At 43.1% G+C, this 25,750-nt stretch overlaps 1 protein-coding gene across 5 annotated transcripts in view; it reads right to left on the bottom strand.

Moving 5' to 3' along the window:
• LOC139542811 (IQ motif and SEC7 domain-containing protein 1-like) overlaps nt 1-25,750 on the bottom strand; it is a 263,640-nt gene that overhangs the window by 80,249 nt on the left and 157,641 nt on the right. Inside the window, exon 1 of one of the 5 annotated variants that reach the window (XM_071348666.1) lies at nt 8,039-8,988. The exons of the other annotated variants lie outside the window; for them this stretch is intronic. Coding sequence (XP_071204767.1) covers nt 8,039-8,115 — 77 coding nt within the window. The 5' untranslated portion in view covers nt 8,116-8,988. Of the gene's footprint in view, nt 1-8,038; nt 8,989-25,750 lie in introns of those variants that run through there. 5 annotated transcript variants of the gene reach the window in all.

Below are 25,750 nucleotides of genomic sequence, written 5' to 3' on the forward strand. Positions count from 1 at the left end.
AGATTCACTACCTGTAACGTGTAGGCTCATAAAGACAGATTCACTACCTGTAACGTGTAGGCTCATAAAGACAGATTCACTACCTGTAACGTGTAGGCTCATAAAGACAGATTCACTACCTGTAACGTGTAGGCTCATAAAGACAGATTCACTACCTGTAACGTGTAGGCCCATAAAGACAGATTCACTACCTGTAACGTGTAGGCTCATAAAGAAAGATTCACTACCTGTAACGTGTAGGCTCATAAAGACAGATTCACTACCTGTAACGTGTAGGCTCATAAAGACAGATTCACTACCTGTAACGTGTAGGCCCATAAAGACAGATTCACTACCTGTAACGTGTAGGCTCATGAAGACAGATTCACTACCTGTAACGTGTAGGCTCATAAAGACAGATTCACTACCTGTAACGTGTAGGCTCATAAAGACAGATTCACTACCTGTAACGTGTAGGCCCATAAACACAGATTCACTACCTGTAACGTGTAGGCTCATAAAGACAGATTCACTACCTGTAACGTGTAGGCCCATAAAGACAGATTCACTACCTGTAACGTGTAGGCTCATAAAGACAGATTCACTACCTGTAACGTGTAGGCTCATAAAGACAGATTCACTACCTGTAACGTGTAGGCTCATAAACACAGATTCACTACCTGTAACGTGTAGGCTCATAAAGACAGATTCACTACCTGTAACGTGTAGGCTCATAAAGACAGATTCACTACCTGTAACGTGTAGGCTCATAAACACAGATTCACTACCTGTAACGTGTAGGCTCATAAACACAGATTCACTACCTGTAACATGTAGGCTCATAAAGACAGATTCACTACCTGTAACGTGTAGGCTCATAAAGACAGATTCACTACCTGTAACGTGTAGGCTCATAAAGACAGATTCACTACCTGTAACGTTTAGGCTCATAAAGACAGATTCACTACCTGTAACGTGTAGGCTCATAAAGACAGATTCACTACCTGTAACGTGTAGGCTCATAAAGACAGATTCACTACCTGTAACGTGTAGGCTCATAAACACAGATTCACTACCTGTAACATGTAGGCTCATAAAGACAGATTCACTACCTGTAACGTGTAGGCTCATAAAGACAGATTCACTACCTGTAACGTGTAGGCTCATAAAGACAGATTCACTACCTGTAACGTGTAGGCCCATAAACACAGATTCACTACCTGTAACGTGTAGGCTCATAAAGACAGATTCACTACCTGTAACGTGTAGGCTCATAAACACAGATTCACTACCTGTAACGTGTAGGCTCATAAACACAGATTCACTACCTGTAACGTGTAGGCTCATAAAGACAGATTCACTACCTGTAACGTGTAGGCCCATAAACACAGATTCACTACCTGTAACGTGTAGGCTCATAAAGACAGATTCACTACCTGTAATGTGTAGGCTCATAAAGACAGATTCACTACCTGTAACGTGTAGGCTCATAAAGACAGATTCACTACCTGTAACATGTAGGCTCATAAACACAGATTCACTACCTGTAACATGTAGGCTCATAAAGACAGATTCACTACCTGTAACGTGTAGGCTCATAAAGACAGATTCACTACCTGTAACGTGTAGGCTCATAAACACAGATTCACTACCTGTAACGTGTAGGCTCATAAAGACAGATTCACTACCTGTAACGTGTAGTCTCATAAAGACAGATTCACTACCTGTAACGTGTAGGCTCATAAAGACAGATTCACTACCTGTAACGTGTAGGCTCATAAAGACAGATTCACTACCTGTAACATGTAGGCTCATAAAGACAGATTCACTAACTGTAACGTGTAGGCTCATAAAGACAGATTCACTACCTGTAACGTGTAGGCTCATAAACACAGATTCACTACCTGTAACGTGTAGGCTCATAAAGACAGATTCACTACCTGTAACGTGTAGGCTCATAAAGACAGATTCACTACCTGTAACGTGTAGGCTCATGAACACAGATTCACTACCTGTAACATGTAGGCTCATAAAGACAGATTCACTACCTGTAACGTGTAGGCTCATAAAGACAGATTCACTACCTGTAACGTGTAGGCTCATAAAGACAGATTCACTACATGTAACGTGTAGGCTCATAAACACAGATTCACTATCTGTAACGTGTAGGCTCATAAAGACAGATTCACTACCTGTAACGTGTAGGCTCATAAACACAGATTCACTATCTGTAACGTGTAGGCTCATAAACACAGATTCACTACCTGTAACATGTAGGCTCATAAACACAGATTCACTACCTGTAACGTGTAGGCTCATAAAGACAGATTCACTACCTGTAACGTGTAGGCTCATAAAGACAGATTCACTACCTGTAACGTGTAGGCTCATAAACACAGATTCACTACCTGTAACGTGTAGGCTCATAAACACAGATTCACTACCTGTAACGTGTAGGCTCATAAACACAGATTCACTACCTGTAACGTGTAGGCTCATAAAGACAGATTCACTACCTGTAACGTGTAGGCTCATAAACACAGATTCACTACCTGTAACGTGTAGGCCCATAAACACAGATTCACTACCTGTAACGTGTAGGCTCATAAAGACAGATTCACTACCTGTAACATGTAGGCTCATAAAGACAGATTCACTACCTGTAACGTCTAGGCTCATAAAGACAGATTCACTACCTGTAACATGTAGGCTCATAAAGACAGATTCACTACCTGTAACGTGTAGGCTCATAAAGACAGATTCATTACCTGTAACGTGTAGGCTCATAAAGACAGATTCACTACCTGTAACGTGTAGGCTCATAAACACAGATTCACTACCTGTAACGTGTAGGCTCATAAACACAGATTCACTACCTGTAACGTGTAGGCTCATAAAGACAGATTCACTACCTGTAACGTGTAGGCTCATAAAGACAGATTCACTACCTGTAACGTGTAGGCTCATAAAGACAGATTCACTACCTGTAACGTGTAGGCTCATAAACACAGATTCACTACCTGTAACGTGTAGGCTCATAAAGACAGATTCACTACCTGTAACATGTAGGCTCATAAAGACAGATTCACTACCTGTAACGTGTAGGCTCATAAAGACAGATTCATTACCTGTAACGTGTAGGCTCATAAAGACAGATTCATTACCTGTAACGTGTAGGCTCATAAAGACAGATTCACTACCTGTAACGTGTAGGCTCATAAACACAGATTCACTACCTGTAACATGTAGGCTCATAAACACAGATTCACTACCTGTAACATGTAGGCTCATAAACACAGATTCACTACCTGTAACGTGTAGGCTCATAAAGACAGATTCACTACCTGTAACGTGTAGGCTCATAAAGACAGATTGACTACCTGTAACGTGTAGGCTCATAAACACAGATTCACTACCTGTAACATGTAGGCTCATAAACACAGATTCACTACCTGTAACGTGTAGGCTCATAAAGACAGATTCACTACCTGTAACGTGTAGGCTCATAAACACAGATTCACTACCTGTAACGTGTAGGCTCATAAACACAGATTCACTACCTGTAACGTGTAGGCTCATAAAGACAGATTCACTACCTGTAACGTGTAGGCTCATAAAGACAGATTCACTACCTGTAACGTGTAAGCTCATAAAGACAGATTCACTACCTGTAACGTGTAGGCTCATAAACACAGATTCACTACCTGTAACATGTAGGCTCATAAAGACAGATTCACTACCTGTAACGTGTAGACTCATAAAGACAGATTCACTACCTGTAACATGTAGGCTCATAAACACAGATTCACTACCTGTAACGTGTAGGCTCATAAAGACAGATTCACTACCTGTAACGTGTAGGCTCATAAAGACAGATTCACTACCTGTAACGTGTAGGCTCATAAACACAGATTCACTACCTGTAACGTGTAGGCTCATAAAGACAGATTCACTACCTGTAACATGTAGGCTCATAAAGACAGATTCACTACCTGTAACGTGTAGGCTCATAAAGACAGATTCATTACCTGTAACGTGTAGGCTCATAAAGACAGATTCATTACCTGTAACGTGTAGGCTCATAAAGACAGATTCACTACCTGTAACGTGTAGGCTCATAAACACAGATTCACTACCTGTAACATGTAGGCTCATAAACACAGATTCACTACCTGTAACATGTAGGCTCATAAACACAGATTCACTACCTGTAACGTGTAGGCTCATAAAGACAGATTCACTACCTGTAACGTGTAGGCTCATAAAGACAGATTGACTACCTGTAACGTGTAGGCTCATAAACACAGATTCACTACCTGTAACATGTAGGCTCATAAACACAGATTCACTACCTGTAACGTGTAGGCTCATAAAGACAGATTCACAACCTGTAACGTGTAGGCTCATAAACACAGATTCACTACCTGTAACGTGTAGGCTCATAAACACAGACTCACTACCTGTAACGTGTAGGCTCATAAAGACAGATTCACTACCTGTAACGTGTAGGCTCATAAAGACAGATTCACTACCTGTAACGTGTAAGCTCATAAAGACAGATTCACTACCTGTAACGTGTAGGCTCATAAACACAGATTCACTACCTGTAACATGTAGGCTCATAAAGACAGATTCACTACCTGTAACGTGTAGACTCATAAAGACAGATTCACTACCTGTAACATGTAGGCTCATAAACACAGATTCACTACCTGTAACGTGTAGGCTCATAAAGACAGATTCACTACATGTAATGTGTAGGCTCATAAACACAGATTCACTACCTGTAACGTGTAGGCTCATAAACACAGATTCACTACCTGTAACGTGTAGGCTCATAAAGACAGATTCACTACCTGTAACGTGTAGGCTCATAAACACAGATTCACTACCTGTAACGTGTAGGCTCATAAAGACAGATTCACTACCTGTAACGTGTAGGCTCATAAAGACAGATTCACTACCTGTAACGTGTAAGCTCATAAAGACAGATTCACTACCTGTAACGTGTAGGCTCATAAAGACAGATTCACTACCTGTAACGTGTAGGCTCATAAAGACAGATTCACTACCTGTAACGTGTAGGCTCATAAACACAGATTCACTACCTGTAACGTGTAGGCTCATAAAGACAGATTCACTACCTGTAACGTGTAGGCTCATAAACACAGATTCACTACCTGTAACGTGTAGGCTCATAAACACAGATTCACTACCTGTAACGTGTAGGCTCATAAACACAGATTCACTACCTGTAACGTGTAGGCTCATAAAGACAGATTCACTACCTGTAACGTGTAGGCTCATAAACACAGATTCACTACCTGTAACGTGTAGGCCCATAAACACAGATTCACTACCTGTAACGTGTAGGCTCATAAAGACAGATTCACTACCTGTAACGTGTAGGCTCATAAAGACAGATTCACTATCTGTAACGTGTAGGCTCATAAAGACAGATTCACTACCTGTAACGTGTAGGCTCATAAAGACAGATTCACTACCTGTAACGTGTAGGCTCATAAACACAGATTCACTACCTGTAACGTGTAGGCTCATAAAGACAGATTCACTACCTGTAACGTGTAGGCTCATAAAGACAGATTCACTACCTGTAACGTGTAGGCTCATAAACACAGATTCACTACCTGTAACGTGTAGGCTCATAAAGACAGATTCACTACCTGTAACATGTAGGCTCATAAAGACAGATTCACTACCTGTAACGTGTAGGCTCATAAAGACAGATTCATTACCTGTAACGTGTAGGCTCATAAAGACAGATTCATTACCTGTAACGTGTAGGCTCATAAAGACAGATTCACTACCTGTAACATGTAGGCTCATAAAGACAGATTCACTACCTGTAACGTGTAGGCTCATAAAGACAGATTCATTACCTGTAACGTGTAGGCTCATAAAGACAGATTCATTACCTGTAACGTGTAGGCTCATAAAGACAGATTCACTACCTGTAACGTGTAGGCTCATAAACACAGATTCACTACCTGTAACGTGTAGGCTCATAAAGACAGATTCACTACCTGTAACGTGTAGGCTCATAAAGACAGATTCACTACCTGTAACGTGTAGGCTCATAAACACAGATTCACTACCTGTAACGTGTAGGCTCATAAACACAGATTCACTACCTGTAACATGTAGGCTCATAAACACAGATTCACTACCTGTAACGTGTAGGCTCATAAAGACAGATTCACTACCTGTAACGTGTAGGCTCATAAAGACAGATTGACTACCTGTAACGTGTAGGCTCATAAACACAGATTCACTACCTGTAACGTGTAGGCTCATAAACACAGATTCACTACCTGTAACGTGTAGAATCATAAACACAGATTCACTACCTGTAACGTGTAGGCTCATAAAGACAGATTCACTACCTGTAACGTGTAGGCTCATAAAGACAGATTCACTACCTGTAACGTGTAGGCTCATAAACACAGATTCACTACCTGTAACATGTAGGCTCATAAACACAGATTCACTACCTGTAACGTGTAGGCTCATAAAGACAGATTCACTACCTGTAACGTGTAGACTCATAAAGACAGATTCACTACCTGTAACATGTAGGCTCATAAACACAGATTCACTACCTGTAACGTGTAGGCTCATAAAGACAGATTCACTACCTGTAATGTGTAGGCTCATAAACACAGATTCACTACCTGTAACGTGTAGGCTCATAAACACAGATTCACTACCTGTAACGTGTAGGCTCATAAAGACAGATTCACTACCTGTAACGTGTAGGCTCATAAACACAGATTCACTACCTGTAACATGTAGGCTCATAAACACAGATTCACTACCTGTAACGTGTAGGCTCATAAAGACAGATTCACTATCTGTAACGTGTAGGCTCATAAAGACAGATTCACTACCTGTAACGTGTAGGCTCATAAAGACAGATTCACTACCTGTAACGTGTAGGCTCATAAAGACAGATTCACTACCTGTAACGTGTAGGCTCATAAACACAGATTCACTACCTGTAACGTGTAGGCTCATAAACACAGATTCACTACCTGTAACATGTAGGCTCATAAACACAGATTCACTACCTGTAACGTGTAGGCTCATAAAGACAGATTCACTATCTGTAACGTGTAGGCTCATAAAGACAGATTCACTAACTGTAACGTGTAGGCTCATAAAGACAGATTCACTACCTGTAACGTGTAGGCTCATAAAGACAGATTCACTACCTGTAACGTGTAGGCTCATAAACACAGATTCACTACCTGCTCCGATGGGAGCAGTAGACTCAACCCTGCATAGATCCTGCACTAGGTGAAAGGTGAACACCACGATGGATGAGTGGATGTAGAGTCCAGTCACCCTTCCTCTTCTCTCTTCCTAAGCACTTATCAGCTCCAATCCCATTACAGTAGACAACATTAAGTAGACAAGCATTACCAAGAGACCAAGTGACCCAACCAAGTGTCTTGTTTCTCTCAGGGAAAATCGATTGTTGTCCAGCTTGCTCACACCCCAGAGTAATGTCTCACACAATCACACTTACTGTTAGCACTATGCCTAAACACTGCTCTGTGTGTTCTTCTTAGTTTCTGTCTATAATACATCTACACCAATTAATTCCAGAGGTTTTTTTTATTCAAATTTGGAGTGTTCAAATATGAGCAGGAAGAAAGATCCATGAGCCACAGGCACAACTTAATTACAAGTGTTTCATCCTTTAAAAAATAAGATTATTTCACCTTTATTTAACCAGGTAGGCTAGTTGAGAACAAGTTCTCATTTACAACTGCGACCTGGCCAAGATAAAGCATAGCAGTGTGAACAGACAACAACACAGAGTTACACATGGAGTAAACAATAAACAAGTCAATAACACAGTAGAAGAAAAAAAAGAGTCTATATACATTGTGTGCAAAAGGCATGAGAAGGTAGGCAATAAATAGGCCATAGGAGCGAATACTTACAATTTAGCAGATTAACACTGGAGTGATAAATCATCAGATGATCAACCTGCAGAACAAATCGCAAAATATCTAGTGTAAAGTCAACTTACCTCTTATGAAAAGTATTGTGAGGATGTAGACACAACACATGCCAATAATCCATACAGAATGCCTTAAATTTCCACATTTTTCTGCTCCTATGTTCTCCTGCAGAAGATCAACAGGGGGCCATGATAAGGAGACAGCGCTGGTTAGTCCATGGTGCCAGGTGTTGTATGTTCATGTTAGCAGATCCAGTAAACATCATGGCACCACAGGTATTGAACATTGCCCAGGTGTTCAATGTGTGAATCCAGACATTGATCCTCCTCTTCTGGCACACTGTCCTGGTCCTGGTAAACTTCTCTGGAGCACTACAGCGCTTCTATGGAACTCCCCAGGTTAAAACCGTTCTGGACGTGTGTGTCAACAAACACCAAACCAGATGAGAACCAGGTGCATCTAAACCAGTCTTAGATCAGTATCCAGACCAAAATCTATTTGGATCTGTTTTGATCAACTCAGACCAAGTTGAAGTCAGGATCTACTTAAAATAACTTGTACACTGTAGACTGCATCAGCTCTGCTCAGCTCGTATCCAGGTCACTCAGGCTGTCCTCTGTTCCCGTCCCTCCAGAGCGTGTGTCAGGCTGGGAGTCTGTGGGGAGGCATGGCTATAGATCCACCGCTCCAGAAGATACTGGAGTCTGTGGGAGTACAGAAGCACTGAGGACTAATCCTTCATACATCACACATGTCTCTCTGCTCTGATAGACACTGTCTCAATCAGGCTTAGCAATGGGCCTCTTTTTTCTCCTCCCTCTCCTCCTCCTCTTTGGTCGCAGAAGCAAACTTTCTCGATGAACGCAAGAGATGGTGACTCCTCTACCTCTATCACTCCCTCCCTGTGTCTGACCCCGTTACTCTCCCCCTTTTCCTCCTCTCTGACATTAAACTCTCTTCTCCCTCAAATTCTGTACCTTCACGTTCTCTCTCTCTCACTCTCTTCTGAAGTGAATTACAGCTGCTGCCATCTACATAGATCCACCCCGAAATGTGCCAGTTCTGGTTGCCAGGCAACACTATGGTACTATTGAAACTGCAAATGGCAGCCTGCAGCAAGGACCCTCATTGGACAGACCGGTCGATGGGGAGTGGCCACAATATTATCCACAACTGCACGAGTGTACACCCATGCTGTAATCAGAATAGGCAGAGGCTACAAGTGCTGAGTTGTTCAGGGAATAAAATCCTCTACGGAAGAAGCACAGAGACACAATAACAACCCCTCACTCCACTCAGCCTGGGGTCTAGTACAGAGACACAATAACAACCCCTCACTCCACTCAGCCTGGGGTCTAGTAGGTTACGTCTGGTTACGCATTCCGCTTCGCTCCTCAGGTAGTATCACATTTTCACATTCTCATTTCATTTCATTACAGTACAACGGTTTGATTTGTTTAATCTTAGCTAGCTACTTAGCCGTCTTTGTATCAAAGATAATTGCGTAGCTAGCCAGCTATTCTTCGTTCTTTTAACGTAACGTAGTCAACACTGCTACCTAGCCAGCTAGCCACCGAACAGCAACACTGTAGTAACTATTACATTCAAAGGAACGACTCGATTAGTGTAGTGTTAGCTAGCTACATAGTTGTCTTTGCTGTCTTTGTTTCTAAGATAACTGCGTAGTTTAGACTAATTCGGTTAGCTAGCCAGCTATTTTTCGTCCTTTTAACGTAACGTAACGTAGTCAACACTGCTCGCTAGCCAGCTAGCCACCGAATAGCAACACTGTAGAAACTATTACATTCAACGGATCAACGGAACGATTGATTAGTGTAGTGTTAGCTAGCTACATAGTTGTCTTTGCTGTCCTTGTATCTAAGACAATTGTGTAGTTTATACTAATTAACGAGCCAGTTACCGAGGTTACATAGCTAGCTACCGAGGTTACCTAGCCAGCGACACTCTCAAACAAAGTCAACAACGCAGCCACTGCTAGCTAGCCCACTTCCGCAGTACTGTATCATTTTAATAATTTTGGTCAATAAGATTTCTGCAACGCAAGCTTAACTTTCTGAACATTCGAGACGTGTAGTTCAATTGTCATTCCAATCTCCTTTGCATTAGCGTAGCCTCTTCTGTAGCCTGTCAACTATGTGTCTGTCTATCCCTGTTCTCTCCTCTCTGCACAGACCAGACAAACGCTTCACACCGCGTGGCCGCGGCCACCCTAACCTGGTGGTCCCAGCGCGCACCACCCACGTGGAGTCCCAGGTCTCCGGCAGCCTCTGGAACTGCCGATCTGCGGCCAACAAGGCAGAGTTCATCTCAGCCTATGCTTCCCTCCAGTCCCTCGACTTCTTGGCACTGACGGAAACATGGATCACCACAGATAACACTGCTACTCCTACTGCTCTCTCCTCGTCTGCCCACGTGTTCTCGCACACCCCGAGAGCTTCTGGTCAGCGGGGTGGCGGCACCGGGATCCTCATCTCTCCCAAGTGGTCTTTCTCCCTTTCTCCCCTTACCCATCTGTCTATCGCCTCCTTTGAATTCCATGCTGTCACAGTTACCAGCCCTTTCAAGCTTAACATCCTTATCATTTATCGCCCTCCAGGTTCCCTTGGAGAGTTCATCAATGAGCTTGATGCCCTGATAAGCTCCTTTCCTGAGGACGGCTCACCTCTCACAGTTCTGGGTGACTTTAACCTCCCCACGTCTACCTTTGACTCATTCCTCTCTGCCTCCTTCTTTCCACTCCTCTCCTCTTTTGACCTCACCCTCTCACCTTCCCCCCCTACTCACAAGGCAGGCAATACGCTTGACCTCATCTTTACTAGATGCTGTTCTTCCACTAACCTCATTGCAACTCCCCTCCAAGTCTCCGACCACTACCTTGTATCCTTTTCCCTCTCGCTCTCATCCATCACTTCCCACACTGCCCCTACTCGGATGGTATCGCGCCGTCCCAACCTTCGCTCTCTCTCCCCCGCTACTCTCTCCTCTTCCATCCTATCATCTCTTCCCTCTGCTCAAACCTTCTCCAACCTATCTCCTGATTCTGCCTCCTCAACCCTCCTCTCCTCCCTTTCTGCATCCTTTGACTCTTTATGTCCCCTATCCTCCAGGCCGGCTCGGTCCTCCCCTCCTGCTCCGTGGCTCGACGACTCATTGCGAGCTCACAGAACAGGGCTCCGGGCAGCCGAGCGGAAATGGAGGAAAACTCGCCTCCCTGCGGACCTGGCATCCTTTCACTCCCTCCTCTCTACATTTTCCTCTTCTGTCTCTGCTGCTAAAGCCACTTTCTACCACTCTAAATTCCAAGCATCTGCCTCTAACCCTAGGAAGCTCTTTGCCACCTTCTCCTCCCTCCTGAATCCTCCTCCCCCTCCTCCCCCCTCCTCCCTCTCTGCAGATGACTTCGTCAACCATTTTGAAAAGAAGGTCGACGACATCCGATCCTCGTTTGCTAAGTCAAACGACACCGCTGGTTCTGCTCACACTGCCCTACCCTGTGCTCTGACCTCTTTCTCCCCTCTCTCTCCAGATGAAATCTCGCGTCTTGTGACGGCCGGCCGCCCAACAACCTGCCCGCTTGACCCTATCCCCTCCTCTCTTCTCCAGACCATTTCCGGAGACCTTCTCCCTTACCTCACCTCGCTCATCAACTCATCCTTGACCGCTGGCTACGTCCCTTCCGTCTTCAAGAGAGCGAGAGTTGCACCCCTGCTGAAAAAACCTACACTCGATCCCTCCGATGTCAACAACTACAGACCAGTATCCCTTCTTTCTTTTCTCTCCAAAACTCTCGAACGTGCCGTCCTTGGCCAGCTCTCCCGCTATCTCTCTCAGAATGACCTTCTTGATCCAAATCAGTCAGGTTTCAAGACTAGTCATTCAACTGAGACTGCTCTTCTCTGTATCACGGAGGCGCTCCGCACTGCTAAAGCTAACTCTCTCTCCTCTGCTCTCATCCTCCTAGACCTATCGGCTGCCTTCGATACTGTGAACCATCAGATCCTCCTCTCCACCCTCTCCGAGTTGGGCATCTCCGGCGCGGCCCACGCTTGGATTGCGTCCTACCTGACAGGTCGCTCCTACCAGGTGGCGTGGCGAGAATCTGTCTCCTCACCACGTGCTCTCACCACTGGTGTCCCCCAGGGCTCTGTTCTAGGCCCTCTCCTATTCTCGCTATACACCAAGTCACTTGGCTCTGTCATAACCTCACATGGTCTCTCCTATCATTGCTATGCAGACGACACACAATTAATCTTCTCCTTTCCCCCTTCTGATGACCAGGTGGCGAATCGCATCTCTGCATGTCTGGCAGACATATCAGTGTGGATGACGGACCACCACCTCAAGCTGAACCTCGGCAAGACGGAGCTGCTCTTCCTCCCGGGGAAGGACTGCCCGTTCCATGATCTCGCCATCACGGTTGACAACTCCATTGTGTCCTCCTCCCAGAGCGCTAAGAACCTTGGCGTGATCCTGGACAACACCCTGTCGTTCTCAACTAACATCAAGGCGGTGGCCCGTTCCTGTAGGTTCATGCTCTACAACATCCGCAGAGTACGACCCTGCCTCACACAGGAAGCGGCGCAGGTCCTAATCCAGGCACTTGTCATCTCCCGTCTGGATTACTGCAACTCGCTGTTGGCTGGGCTCCCTGCCTGTGCCATTAAACCCCTACAACTCATCCAGAACGCCGCAGCCCGTCTGGTGTTCAACCTTCCCAAGTTCTCTCACGTCACCCCGCTCCTCCGCTCTCTCCACTGGCTTCCAGTTGAAGCTCGCATCCGCTACAAGACCATGGTGCTTGCCTACGGAGCTGTGAGGGGAACGGCACCTCAGTACCTTCAGGCTCTGATCAGGCCCTACACCCAAACAAGGGCACTGCGTTCATCCACCTCTGGCCTGCTCGCCTCCCTACCACTGAGGAAGTACAGTTCCCGCTCAGCCCAGTCAAAACTGTTCGCTGCTCTGGCACCCCAATGGTGGAACAAACTCCCTCACGACGCCAGGACAGCGGAGTCAATCACCACCTTCCGGAGACACCTGAAACCCCACCTCTTCAAGGAATACCTAGGATAGGATAAAGTAATCCTTCTGACCCCCCCCCCCCCCTTAAAAGATTTAGATGCACTATTGTAAAGTGGCTGTTCCACTGGATGTCATAAGGTGAATGCACCAATTTGTAAGTCGCTCTGGATAAGAGCGTCTGCTAAATGACTTAAATGTTAAATGTAAATGTAAGCAGAGCATTCAATGTTGCATATTTGAGCTTTAAACCGTCAAGGTCAAGGAGGTATTGCATTGAACACTATGGCACATGAATTGTATGAGAGAATGAATATACCTGGTCTCTAAATGAAGCTATTCATGAAGTCATTGAATATCTAAGGTGTGAATGGTTACGTGTGAACAGGTGGTGTGAAGGGTATCAGCAGGAAAAAGAAAACAGGATGTACATTGAATTTGTATTCATGGGGTGGTTGGAGGTGACAGAGCAATGCCCTGGATCAAACAGCGGCATATCATCATTATCATCAGCTGAGCATCGACTGAGATGTTACAAACATGGCTTCCCTAGACAAGCGCAGGTCTGTTCTCTGAGAGGCCGTGCCAGACTGTTGTACCAACCCGTCCCAGGGGCCATGGGAAACAGGGGTACGGATGAGGCCCGGGCCTATCATCATCTCATCATTATTCAACCCCCATCCATCACCATCCCCCATACCACACACACACACACACACACACACACACACACACACACACACACACACACACACACACACACACACACACACACTAAAATGTCCTGTTGATCTGGGCATTTAGCTCCTTCTCCCCCTGACTGGCAGTCATGGCATGCCCCCTTTCACACACTTCCAAGCACAATATGAGCTTCCTCTGTTACAGAAAGAACCAGCCAATGACACCCAGAAAACACAACACAAAGAGACAGGCAGCAACACTGAATACCTATTGTGAGCAGAGTGAGGAATTCATTCATCTGCAATCAATCAGTAGCCTGTCTCAAATCTGACCAAATTAACCAAACACACAGACAGTTCAATTGTCTCTCTTCTTAATCATGATTTGTTCCTTGAATGCATAATACTGTATATTCTACTGAACTAACACAGTGGGCTGTAAACAAGTGGGCTATTGTTTTACTGTTAAATTATGGATTTTCTTTTATTTAGTATGAATTTACTAAACAATTGTGAAAGCAACATATTGAATTAGAGACACCACAAATGCACTAAGGTCTGGATAAAATGAATGGACATCAATGTTGGTTTTATGAACACAAATCCACAATGTTAACAGATAGCCATGTTTGTTTTCTATTTATCCATCTCAATTCATTAATGTTTGTTGATTCACACAGACATATCCATTAGATCTTCTCTCTAATTGAAGTGAAGAGCACTAGCTACAGGCGTTAGTTTGTGTGGGTGGTAGTTCTTCTGTCTCTGTGATCACAAAACTGTAGAGCGTGTCTGGAGGGGGTAGAGAGATGGGAGCATCCACTGGTCAAAACATTGGTCTGATTCACACACACACACACACACACACACACACACACACACACACACACACACACACACACACACACACACACACACACACACACACACACACACACACACACACACACACACACACACACACACACACACACACACACACACACACACACACCTCTGCAGTACAACAGCTCTCTGGTGATATGTTATTCAGATGAATAACAGACAGATTCAGATAGCAAGAGACATACAGTGCCTTCAGAAAGGATTCATACCCCTTGACTTATTCAACATTTTGTTGTGTTCCAGCCTGAATTCAAAATGTATTTATTTTTATTTTTAAAGTGCTCTCACCCACCTACACACAATACCCCACAATGACAAAGTAAAAACATACAGTACCAGTCAAAAGTTTGGAAACACTTACTCATTCAAGGGTTTTTCTTTATTTTAACTATTTTCTACATTGTAGAATAATAGTGAAGACATCAAAACTATGAAATAACACATATGAAATCATGTAGTAACCAAAAAAGGGTTAAACAAATCTAAATATATATATTTTATGTTTCAGATTCTTCAAAGTAGCCACCATTTGCCTTGATGACAGCTTTGCACACTCTTGGCATTCTCTCAACCAGCTTCATGAGGTAGTCACCTTGAATGCATTTCAATTAACAGGTGTGCCTTGTTAAAAGTTAATTTGGGGTATTTATTTCCTTCTTAATGCCCAAATAAATGCTTCATAGAGTTCAAGTAACAGACACATCTCAACATCAACTGTTCAGAGGAGACTGCGTGAATCAGGCCTTCAAAGAAACCACTACTAAAGGATACCAATAAGAAGAAGAGACTCGCTTGGGCCAAGAAACACGAGCAATGGACATTAGACCGGTGGGAATCTGTCCCTTGGTCTTATGAGTCCAAATTTGAGATTTTTGGTTCCAACCGCCGTGTCTTTGTGAGACGCAGAGTAGGTAAACGGATAATCTTCACGTGTGGTTCCCATCATGAAGCATGGAGTAGGAGGTGTGATGGTGCTTTGCTGGTGACACTGTCTGATTTATTTAAAATTCAAGGCACACTTAACCAGCATGGCTACCACATCATTCTGCAGCGATACGCTATCTCATCTGGTTTGCGCTTAGTTCCACTATCATTTGTTTTTCAACAGGACAATGACCCAACACACCTCCAGGCTGTGTAAGAGCTATTTGACCAAGAAGGAGAGTGATGGAGTGCTGCATCAGATGACCTGGCCTCCACAATCACCCGGCCTCAACCCAATTGAGATGGTTTGGGATGAGTTGGAAAAGCAGCCAACAAGTACTCAGCATATGTGGGAACTCCTTCAAGACTGTTGGAAAAGTATTCCAGGTGAAGCTGGTTGAGAGAATGCCAAGAGTGTGCAAAGCTGTCACCAAGGCAAAGCCATATTAAGTTAGATGGGGAGCAGTGGCAAACCGCAATTTTCAAGTCTTTCCACATATTTTCGATGGGATTCAAGTCAGGGCTTTGGCTGAGCCACTCAAGGACTTTCACATTCTTGTTCTGAAACCATTCCAGGGTTGCTTTGTCTGTATGCTTTGGGTCATTGTCCTGTTGGAATGTAAATCTTCACCCCAGTCTAAGATCGTTTGTTCTCATCAAGGATTTGCCTGTATTTGGTTCCATTCATTGTTCCCTCTATCCTTACCAGTCTCTGAGTCCCTGCTGCTCAAAATCATCCCCATAGCATGATGCTACCACCACCATGCTTCACGGTAGGGATGGTGTTAGATGGGTGATGAGCTGTGCCTTCTTTAGACATAGCGCTACATTTTTGTCTCATCCGACCACTGAATTGTTTGCCTTATGCTTTCAGAGTCTTTCACGTGCCTTTTTGCAAACTCCAGGCGTGCTATCATGTGCCTTTTTCTCAGGAGTGGATTCCGTCTGGCCACTCTCCCATTAAGCCCAGAGTGCTGTAGAGACTGTTGTCCTTCTGGCAGGTTCTCCCATCTCAGCAAAGGAACTCTGTAGTTCATTGGATTCTTGGTCACCTCACTGACCAAGGTCCTTCTTGCCCGGTTGCTCAATTTGGTTTGTATGAGTATGGGTGTTCCATATTTTTTCAATTTCCCAATGATGGAGACCACTGTGCTCTTGGAAACTTTAAACACTGTAGAAATTGTTTGATACCCTTCCCCAGATATATATGCCTCATCACAATTCTATCTCAGAGATCTACGGACAGTTCCTTGGACTTCATGGTATAGTTTCTGCTCTGATATGCACTGTGAATTGTGGGACCTTATATAGACAGGTGTGTTCCTTTCTAAATCATCCTTTCTAAATCATGTCCAAACAAGTGAATTGGCCTCCAATCAGGTGGACTCCAATCAAGTTGTTATGACATATCAAGGAGGATCAAAGGAAATTGAATGCTCCTGAGCTCAGTTTGGATTGTCATATCAAAGGTTTGTGAATACTTATGTAAATGAGATATTTCTAGAGCTGACCCCATTTAGTCGGCTGAATTCTTTTGGGTCGAGCAGTAGCAAATACACTATATATACAAAAGTATGTGGACACCCCTTCAAATTAGTGGATTTGGCTATTTCAGCCACATCCGTTGTTGACAGGTGTATAAAATTGAGCACACAGCCATGCAATCTCCATAGACGATCATTGGCAGTAAAATGGCCTTACTGAAGAGCTCAGTGACTTTCAACGTGGCACCGCCATAGGATGCTGCCTTTCCAACAAGTCAGTTCATCAAATTTCTGCCCTGCTTGAGCTGCCCCGGTCAACTGTAAGTGGAAATGTCTAGGAGCAACAAGACTCAGCCGCAAAGTGGTAGGCCACACAAGCTCACAGAACGGGACCGCCGACTGCTGAAGCGTGTCCTCGGTTGCAACACTCACTACCGAGTTCCAAACTGCCTATGGAAGCAACGTCAGCACAAAACTGTTTGTCGGGAGCTTCATGAAATAGGTTTCCATTGCCGAGCAGCCACACACAAGCCTATGAGTGGTGTAAAGCTCGCCGCCATTGGACACTGGGGCTGTATAAACGCATTCTCTGGAGTGATGAATCACGCTTCACCATCTGGCAGTCCGACAGACGTATCTGGGTTTGGCGGATGCCAAGAAAAAGATACCTTCCCGAATGCATAGTGCCAACTGTAAAGTTTGGTGGAGGATAAATAATGGTCTGGGGCTGTTTTTCATGGTTCAGGCTCCTTACTTCCAGCGAAGGGAAATCTTTAAAAAAAAAATTATACCTTTTTCTCCCCAATTTCGTGGTATCCAATTGGTAGTTACAGTCTTGTCTCATCACTGCAACTCCCATACGGCCTCGGGAGAGGCGAAGATCGAGAGCTGTGCGTCCTCCGAAACACAACCCAGCCAAGCCGCACTGCTTCTTGACACAATGCCCGCTTAACACAGAAGCCAGTCGCACCAATGTGTTGGAGGAAATACCGTACACCTGGCGACCGTGTCAGTGTGCATTGCGCCCGGTCTGCCACAGGAGTCACTAGAGCGCGATGGGACAAGAACATCCCTGCCGGCCAAACCCTCCCCTAACCTGGACGACGCTGGGCCAATTGTGCGACGCCCATTGGGTCTCCCGGTCGCGACAGAGCCTGGACTCAAACCAGGATCTCTAGTGGCACAGCTAGCACTGCGATGAGGCGAAAGGAAATCTTAACACTACAGCATACAATGACATTCTAGACAATTGTGTGCTTCCAACTCCTGTTTCAACATGACAATGCCCCCGTGCACAAAGCGAAGTTCATACAGAAATGGTTTCTCGAAATCGGTTTGTAAGAACTTGACTGGCCTGCACAGACCTCAATCCCATCGAACACCTTTGGGATGAATTGGAATGCCAACTGCGAGCCAGGCCTAATCACCCAACATCAGTGCCCGGCCTCACTAATGCTCGTTGCTGAATGGAAGCAAGTCCCTGTAGCAATGTTCCAACATCTAGTGGAAAGCCTTCCCAGAAGAGTGGAGGCTGTTATAGCAGCAAAGGGGGGAACAACTCCATATTAATGCCTGTGATTTTGGAATGAGATGTTCGACGAGCAGGCATCCACATACTTTTGTAGTGTATATATATATTTTTAAATGGCACACGAGACACTTGTCTGATTCATGCATGTCTCAGTGAACTAATCCATTACGGCGGCCACGGGATGGCACACCAGTATCACCAGTAGTACATTTACCCTTAATTGGTTATGGTAATTTCTGTTAATGTATTCAATATATTATCATTACAGTCTTTTACCGTTCTCATTTTCGGAGTGAACACTGTTTGCAGACCACACAACCTAGGCTACACTTGTGAGGAACAAGTTTAGGTTTATTCCATTTAAGAGAGTTGTCAATTTTTTAATTGTCTTTTATTTGTAGCGCTCCTGTCAATGTTGAGTAAGGTCACGCACCTGATTATACATGGAAGTAGACCTAGGCTACCTGGCCTGCATGCAAATGTAGGCCTATAAATATGGGGATCTGATATTATTTATGATTGTCTTAACTCACCACCACTGTGGCGCTTCTCAAACAAATGTTTTCTTCACCTAAAACAGCAAGTAAACAAAAGTCTGTTTTTACATCCATTGAGAATGACAATAGTTCCTCAAAGTAGCCTATTTGAAAAATCTTTTGATAATCACGGTGAAAGGGGGGGGAAATGTAATGCTCTAATCCGGGGGAAACGTCATAAAATAGGCCTACCTGATTACTTCTTATCCCTTGTGCAAATAGCCTACAGCTGTGTCTGTCTGGAGCTCACTGGAGCAGGAAACTCTGAGGGCCCAGAATATTTTATACAATGTTGTAAGTTTGCCAGTGTGAGCTTCAGGCCTGAGCCCAGTTAATAGTTGATACAATGTTGTAAGTTTGCTAGCAGAGCTTGAGGCCGGACCAATTAATAGTTGATTCAATGTTTCAAGTTCGTTGCAGACAGGCCATGTGTAGCCAATGTGATTTATAGGATATTTATTTTTATCAGGATATTTTCTACCTGCAGGCTGCAATGTTTATATTTGTTGGCTTTGTGTAGGCTATTTTTATATAGTTGGCAATGGCAATAGAAGTTGGCAAAGGCTATAGAACCACATTATAATGATTGAGATACGAAGACTATTATAAATTAAATGAAACTGTTACATGAAAATGTGCATATGAAAATCATAACTGGCACTCAGATCGGTAGAAATTGTAAGATAAATTGGCACTTCAAATGGAAAAAGTTGCCGACCCCTGGTGCAGCCTATTACCAGCAACTTCAGAAGCGTAATGGCAGAATCTGAGAAGACCAGCAGCAGATGGAGGACCAGGCTTAAAGCATCAGACAAGCACAGTAGCCTACATATAGTTGATTTTATTAACACATAGGTTGTGTCTATATAGGGAAAAATACACATTTAAAAATGTTGACCAATCGATTGGTAAAAAGAACAGACAACTCTCGGTCTACCAAGATTTTTTTTTTTTTTTTTTAGTCGGGGACAGCCCTAGATATTTCTGTATTTCATTCTCAACAAATAAATACAAAATAATAATAATAATCTAAAAACATGTTTTCACTTTGTCATTATGGGGTATTTATTGTGTGTAGACGGGTGAGAAAATATTTATATATTTATATTTAATCCATTTTAAATTCAGGCTGAAACGCAACAAAATACAAAATGTGGAATAAGTCAAGGGGTTTGAATACTTTCTGAAGGCACTATAGGTAAAGTGTCTATTAAAACCGCTTAGATGTAGAGTGCCATGCAAAAGTATTCATCCCCATTGGTGTTTTCCTATTTTGTTGCATTACAACCTGTAATTTAAAAAGATTTCTATTTGGATTTCATGTAATGGCCATTGACAAAATAGTCCAAATTGGTGAAGTGAAATAAAAATAATAACTTGTTTCAAAAAAAAATTAATTGGAAAAGTGGTGTGAGCATATGTATCCACCCCCTTTGCTATGATGCCCCTAAATAAGATCTGGTGCAACCAATTACCTTCAGAAGTCACATAATTAGTTAAATAAAGTCCATCTGTGTGCAATCTAAGTGTCACATGATCTGTCACATGGTCTCAGTATATTAACACCTGTTCTGAAAGGCCCCGGAGTCTGCAACACCACTAAACAAGGGACACCATGAAGATCAAGGAGCTCTCTAAACAGGTCAGGGACAAAGTTGTGGAGAAGTACAGATTTAGGGTTGGGTTATAAAAAAATATCAGAAACTTTGAACATCCCACGGAGCACCATTTAATCCATTATATATTTTTTTTTAAAGAATATGGCACCACAACAAGCTGCCAAGAGAGGGCCGCTCACCAACACTCACGGACCAGGCAAGGAGGGCATTAATCAGAGGCAACAAAGAGACCAATGATAACCCTGAAGGAGCTGCAAAGCTCCACAGCGGAGATTGGAGTATCTATCCATAGGACCACTTTAAGCTGTACACTCCACAGAGCTGAGCTTTACGGAAGAGTGGCCAGAAAAAAGGCATTGCTTAAAGAAAAAAATAAGCAAACACGTTTGGTGTTCGCCAAAAGGCATGTGGGAGACTCCCCAAACATATGGAAGAAGGTACTCTGGTCACATGAGATTAAAATTGAGCTTTTTGACCATCAAGGAAAACACTATGTCTGGCACAAACCCAACAACTCTCATCACCCCGAGAACACCATCCCCACCGTGAAGCATGGTGGTGGCAGCATCATGCTGTGGGGATGTTTTTCATCGGCAGGGACTGGGAAACTAGTCAGAATTGAAGGAATGATGGATGGCGCTAAATACAGGGAAATTCTTGAGGGAAACCTGTTTCAGTCTTCCAGAGAGACTGGGACCGAGGTTCACCTTCCAGCAGGACAATGACCCTAAGCATACTGCTAAAGCAACACTCGAGTGGTATAAGGGGAAACATGCACATTTCTTGGAATGGCCTAGTCAAAGCCCAGACCTCAATCCAATTGAGAATCTGTAGTATGACTTAAAGATTGCTGTACACCAGCGGAACCCATCCAACTTGAAGGAGCTGGAGCAGTTTTGCCTTGAAGAGTGGGCAAAAATCCCAGTGGCTAGATGTGCCAAGATTATAGAGAACATACCCCAAGAGACTTGCAGCTGTAATTGCTGAAAAGGTGGTTATGCACGCTCAAGTTTTCAGTAAAAAAAAAAATCTTATTTAATGTTTGTTTCACAAAAAAAAATATTTTGCATCTTTAAAGTGGTAAGCATGTTGTGTAAATCAAATGATACAAACCCCGACCGACATTTAGCCGACTGACCGACATTTAGCCCTGGTTCCCTTGGACACAGAGTATATTTTCTGAGCCTTTGTGACATAGATGTGAAATCTGAAACCACTTAAAGCTGGGATGTCCCTCCTACCATTTCATTCACTCTTCTGACTGTCCATCAACTCCTGGCTGAAAGCCACTGACAAAGAACATGCCTGCAATCGTTTCATTGTAGCACAGCAGGAGAGTGGTTTCATCACGGTACATTCAGCACATTCAGAGATCGATTTATCTAAAATAATTCATAGATTTTAAACAAAAAACACTTTCTGTTTGTCATAGACGGACAAGATGAATATGAGATGAAACGCGAGTTCCTAACAAGTTCAGGAAGCCATGCTCTCTGAGATGTTCACAGGGATGGAGGAAGATGTTTTGATCAAGAAAGACCTTTAGAAAATATGCACATTTTCTCTAACACTAAACATACAGATATATATTTTACAGTTATAAGGAAGGTAAAATCTTATAGTTATATGTGTTATAATGTGATTATACTATATTTAGAAATAATATAAGTCATTTCAATCCTTACTCATTCAGTTTTGTTGAATAGGAAATACATCATAAAATATTTCATTTTTATCATATTTGTACTGTGTACTTGAGCTTGTGTCCTCAAAAGTGATTACACCTCAGCAATTTATAACTATTCTTACAAGGTGAGATTTTAACCTTTGAGTATGCAGCCTTACTAATTATTGTGGCCCTCGTGATAAATAATAACGTTTGGGGATTACGTAGACTACATTTTCGATTACATTTATCTGGATGAAAAACAATATTAACTAGTTATTAGATACGGCACATCTCAAACTACTACAGACTAACGGAACATAAAGAGATTAACATAGAACATAGAAAGTCAGAACTCTTTGCTGGTTGAATGACATCACTCACACCTCTGACCATCACTCTTTATGAGGCATAACCTTTATGACAAAGACATTAATTATCCCAGTAAGAGAACAGCTATCTCACTGCATAACCACCAAGTTTAAAGTCAAGGTCAAATTTCCAATGGATGGCATGGTGTTACATTAACAGTGCTGTGTGTTCTGGAGACCAGCCAAAGACACCAACATATTCTAAGAGCAAATGTGGAATCACAGCTGAAAGCATTTATCAGCGTCAGACAAATACTGCTTCTTTATGGCTATATCATCATTGTGCTATATCAATATGAATCTGCTGGTCCAGCAAAATGAAAGTCGGTAAAGGGCACACAGTGGTATCAGTTGAGACATCAATCAGAATAAATGTGCTGATACAGAGAGCTGCTTGACATGCTCCAGCACCGAATGCAGTCTGCTACTACAGACTGATATGGAGCATTATCGTAGTATGACCCTCACTCTATTTAACATTCCTAGTCAATCACTGATACTCAACCAGGTCAATCTCATCATGGCATCCAGTTGTCCGCTAAGAGAGAGATTTGAATGTGAAGTCAAACAAATAAGGAGAAATGGCCCCCGTCCAGCGCCCTGTACGTCGAGAGGCAGCCTACATGTCAGCACTACAACATGCGGTAGGGTGACCCAGGAGAGGGATCTGGCTTCAGGGTGGAGAGGGAGATGAGATGCAGTGGTCAATCTATAGAAGTTGAAATGCAACATGGTGGAATAAAGTGTAGAGAGAATGTGTAAGAATAAAGCAAGGAGAAAGAAAGGGGAGGATGGTGGGTTAAGGAGGGACAGAAGGATGCAGTTAGAGGAAGGAACAAGGGGATGTGATTATGGATGGCTGCTAGAGGTTTACGATGGCTACCTGTGAGCAGACTCTCATATTAATCATATAATGATGGTGTTTTCATCAGCCTGATCATTGCGAAACTAAAGAGCAAGGTGACATATCAGTGTGTCCCTGAACAGTGAAAGACAATTTGAATGGTCATGCCTTAGAATTGCACTCCCCCTAGTGGCAGCTAGCTAGCTGTAGTCTTCTGTCAAATGTGTACGGCAGTACACAACATTTCCTCCCCAATTTTATTCAATTCAGAAACATAATCACACACACACAACATATACTAGAAAACAATATTTATTCATATCTCATTTCAATACAAGGAGGCCCTGCAATTGCACCTTGACCTATGAGGGTGAAAACGATTCTCTCTGATTTATATACAGTATTGCTGAATTCATAAAGCTGTTTCTTCTGGAACACTTGAAGGTAATTCTTTATGATAATCCCAAGCAGTTTGCAAATATGAGCCACTGATGCATCAGAAAAGGCAATCATGTACTCAGTTTTATTTCTAAATCAGAAGAAATAGATGTTGTGTATGCAAGACCCCAATAGGGAAAGGGGAATCTAGTATAGAGGATTGTCTTACATGTATTTTAGTTACATTACAGTATGTTACAGTATAGAAGGACAGGTGAGCTCACAGTAAAAGAGCAGTGGGGTGATTCATATAGATGATTAAAAACAAAAAAATACATTATAAGTGATAAGTAGGCATTGATCTGAAGCCAAAAAAAAGGAAATTCACATGAGCATCACAATGCATACTTCACTAATGCTCGACCAAGGTTTTCTAGCACACAGCTTTGACCTACTACAGTAGCTATGTTGGTCTATTGTATGTACTATTGTATGACTATTTTCTACATTGTAGAATAATAGTGAAGACATCAAAACTATGAAATAACACATATGGAATCATGTAGTAACCGAAAAAGTTTTAAACAAATCAAATTATATTTGAGATTCTTCAAATAGCCCTCTGCCTTTTACATTTTTACTTGAATTGAACTTTTATTTAACTGGGCAAGTCAGTTAAGTACATATTCTTTACAATGACGGCCTACCCCGGCCAAACCCGGCCAATGCTGGGCCAATTGTACTGAGATGCAGTGCCTTAGACCACTGCGCCACTCGGGAGCCTTGATGACAGCTTTGCACACTCTTGACATTCTCTCAACCAGTTTCATGTTGTAGTCACCTGGAATGCATTTCAATTAGCAGGTGTGCCTTGTTAAAAGTTAATTTGTGGAATTTCTTTCCTTCTCAATGCTTTTGAGACAATCAGTTGTGTTGTGATAAGGTAGGGGGGTATACAGAAGATAGCCCTATTTGGTAAAAGACCAAGTCCATACTATGGCAAGAGCAGCTCAAATAAGCAAAGAGAAACGACAGTCCATCATTACTTTAGCACGCTGCCCAAACCGTGCGCGAACATTGCAAAATAAATGTATACATACATGTTATTCAATCATTGCATTGCCAGGCGCTAAAATAGAAGTTGCTTCTATTTGTGATGCAGAACGTGACGCAAGTCCTGCCTCTCCCATCTCCTCATAGGCTTTTAGAAGCATATACCCACATGCCATCTCCTCATTGGTTATACCCACGTGGGTGATTGAAAGATGAACTGAGGTCTGTTGTGGTAATTCACCTTATTATGAAAGTTAGTTGCCAATCGCCATATAAAATCCAAAGAAGAAAAAGCATGGAATGAGGAGAGACGACTAGAAACGATTCGGTTGACCGTTTTATGTGTGGATTAATTGTCTGAGTAGAGGACCTTGTGCATGTCAGGTAAAATAACAACTCAATATTTATATCCCAGGACAAATTAGCTAGCAACAGTAAGCTAGCTAGCTAAATTGCCATCAATGTTTAGTGCTTTTTGATCTGCCCCCAAATTAATATAATTGGTTCAGAGTTTGTTTTGATATTTCAACCTGCGTGTCATTGATTGCATTTTGTGTGGGGGGACAAAATCAATTTGCGCACGATGATGGACGCGGTTTGGGCATGGTGTAAGACACGAAGGTCAGTCAATAAGGAACATTTGAAGAACTTTGAACGTTTCTTCAAGTTCAGTCGCAAAAACCATCAAGTGCTATGATGAAACTGGCTCTCATGAGGACCGCCACAGGAATGGAAGACCCAGAGTTACCTCTGCTGCAGAGGATAAATT

The sequence above is a fragment of the Salvelinus alpinus genome, chromosome 17 (assembly GCF_045679555.1).
Source record: "Salvelinus alpinus chromosome 17, SLU_Salpinus.1, whole genome shotgun sequence".
Lineage (NCBI taxonomy): Eukaryota > Metazoa > Chordata > Actinopteri > Salmoniformes > Salmonidae > Salvelinus > Salvelinus alpinus.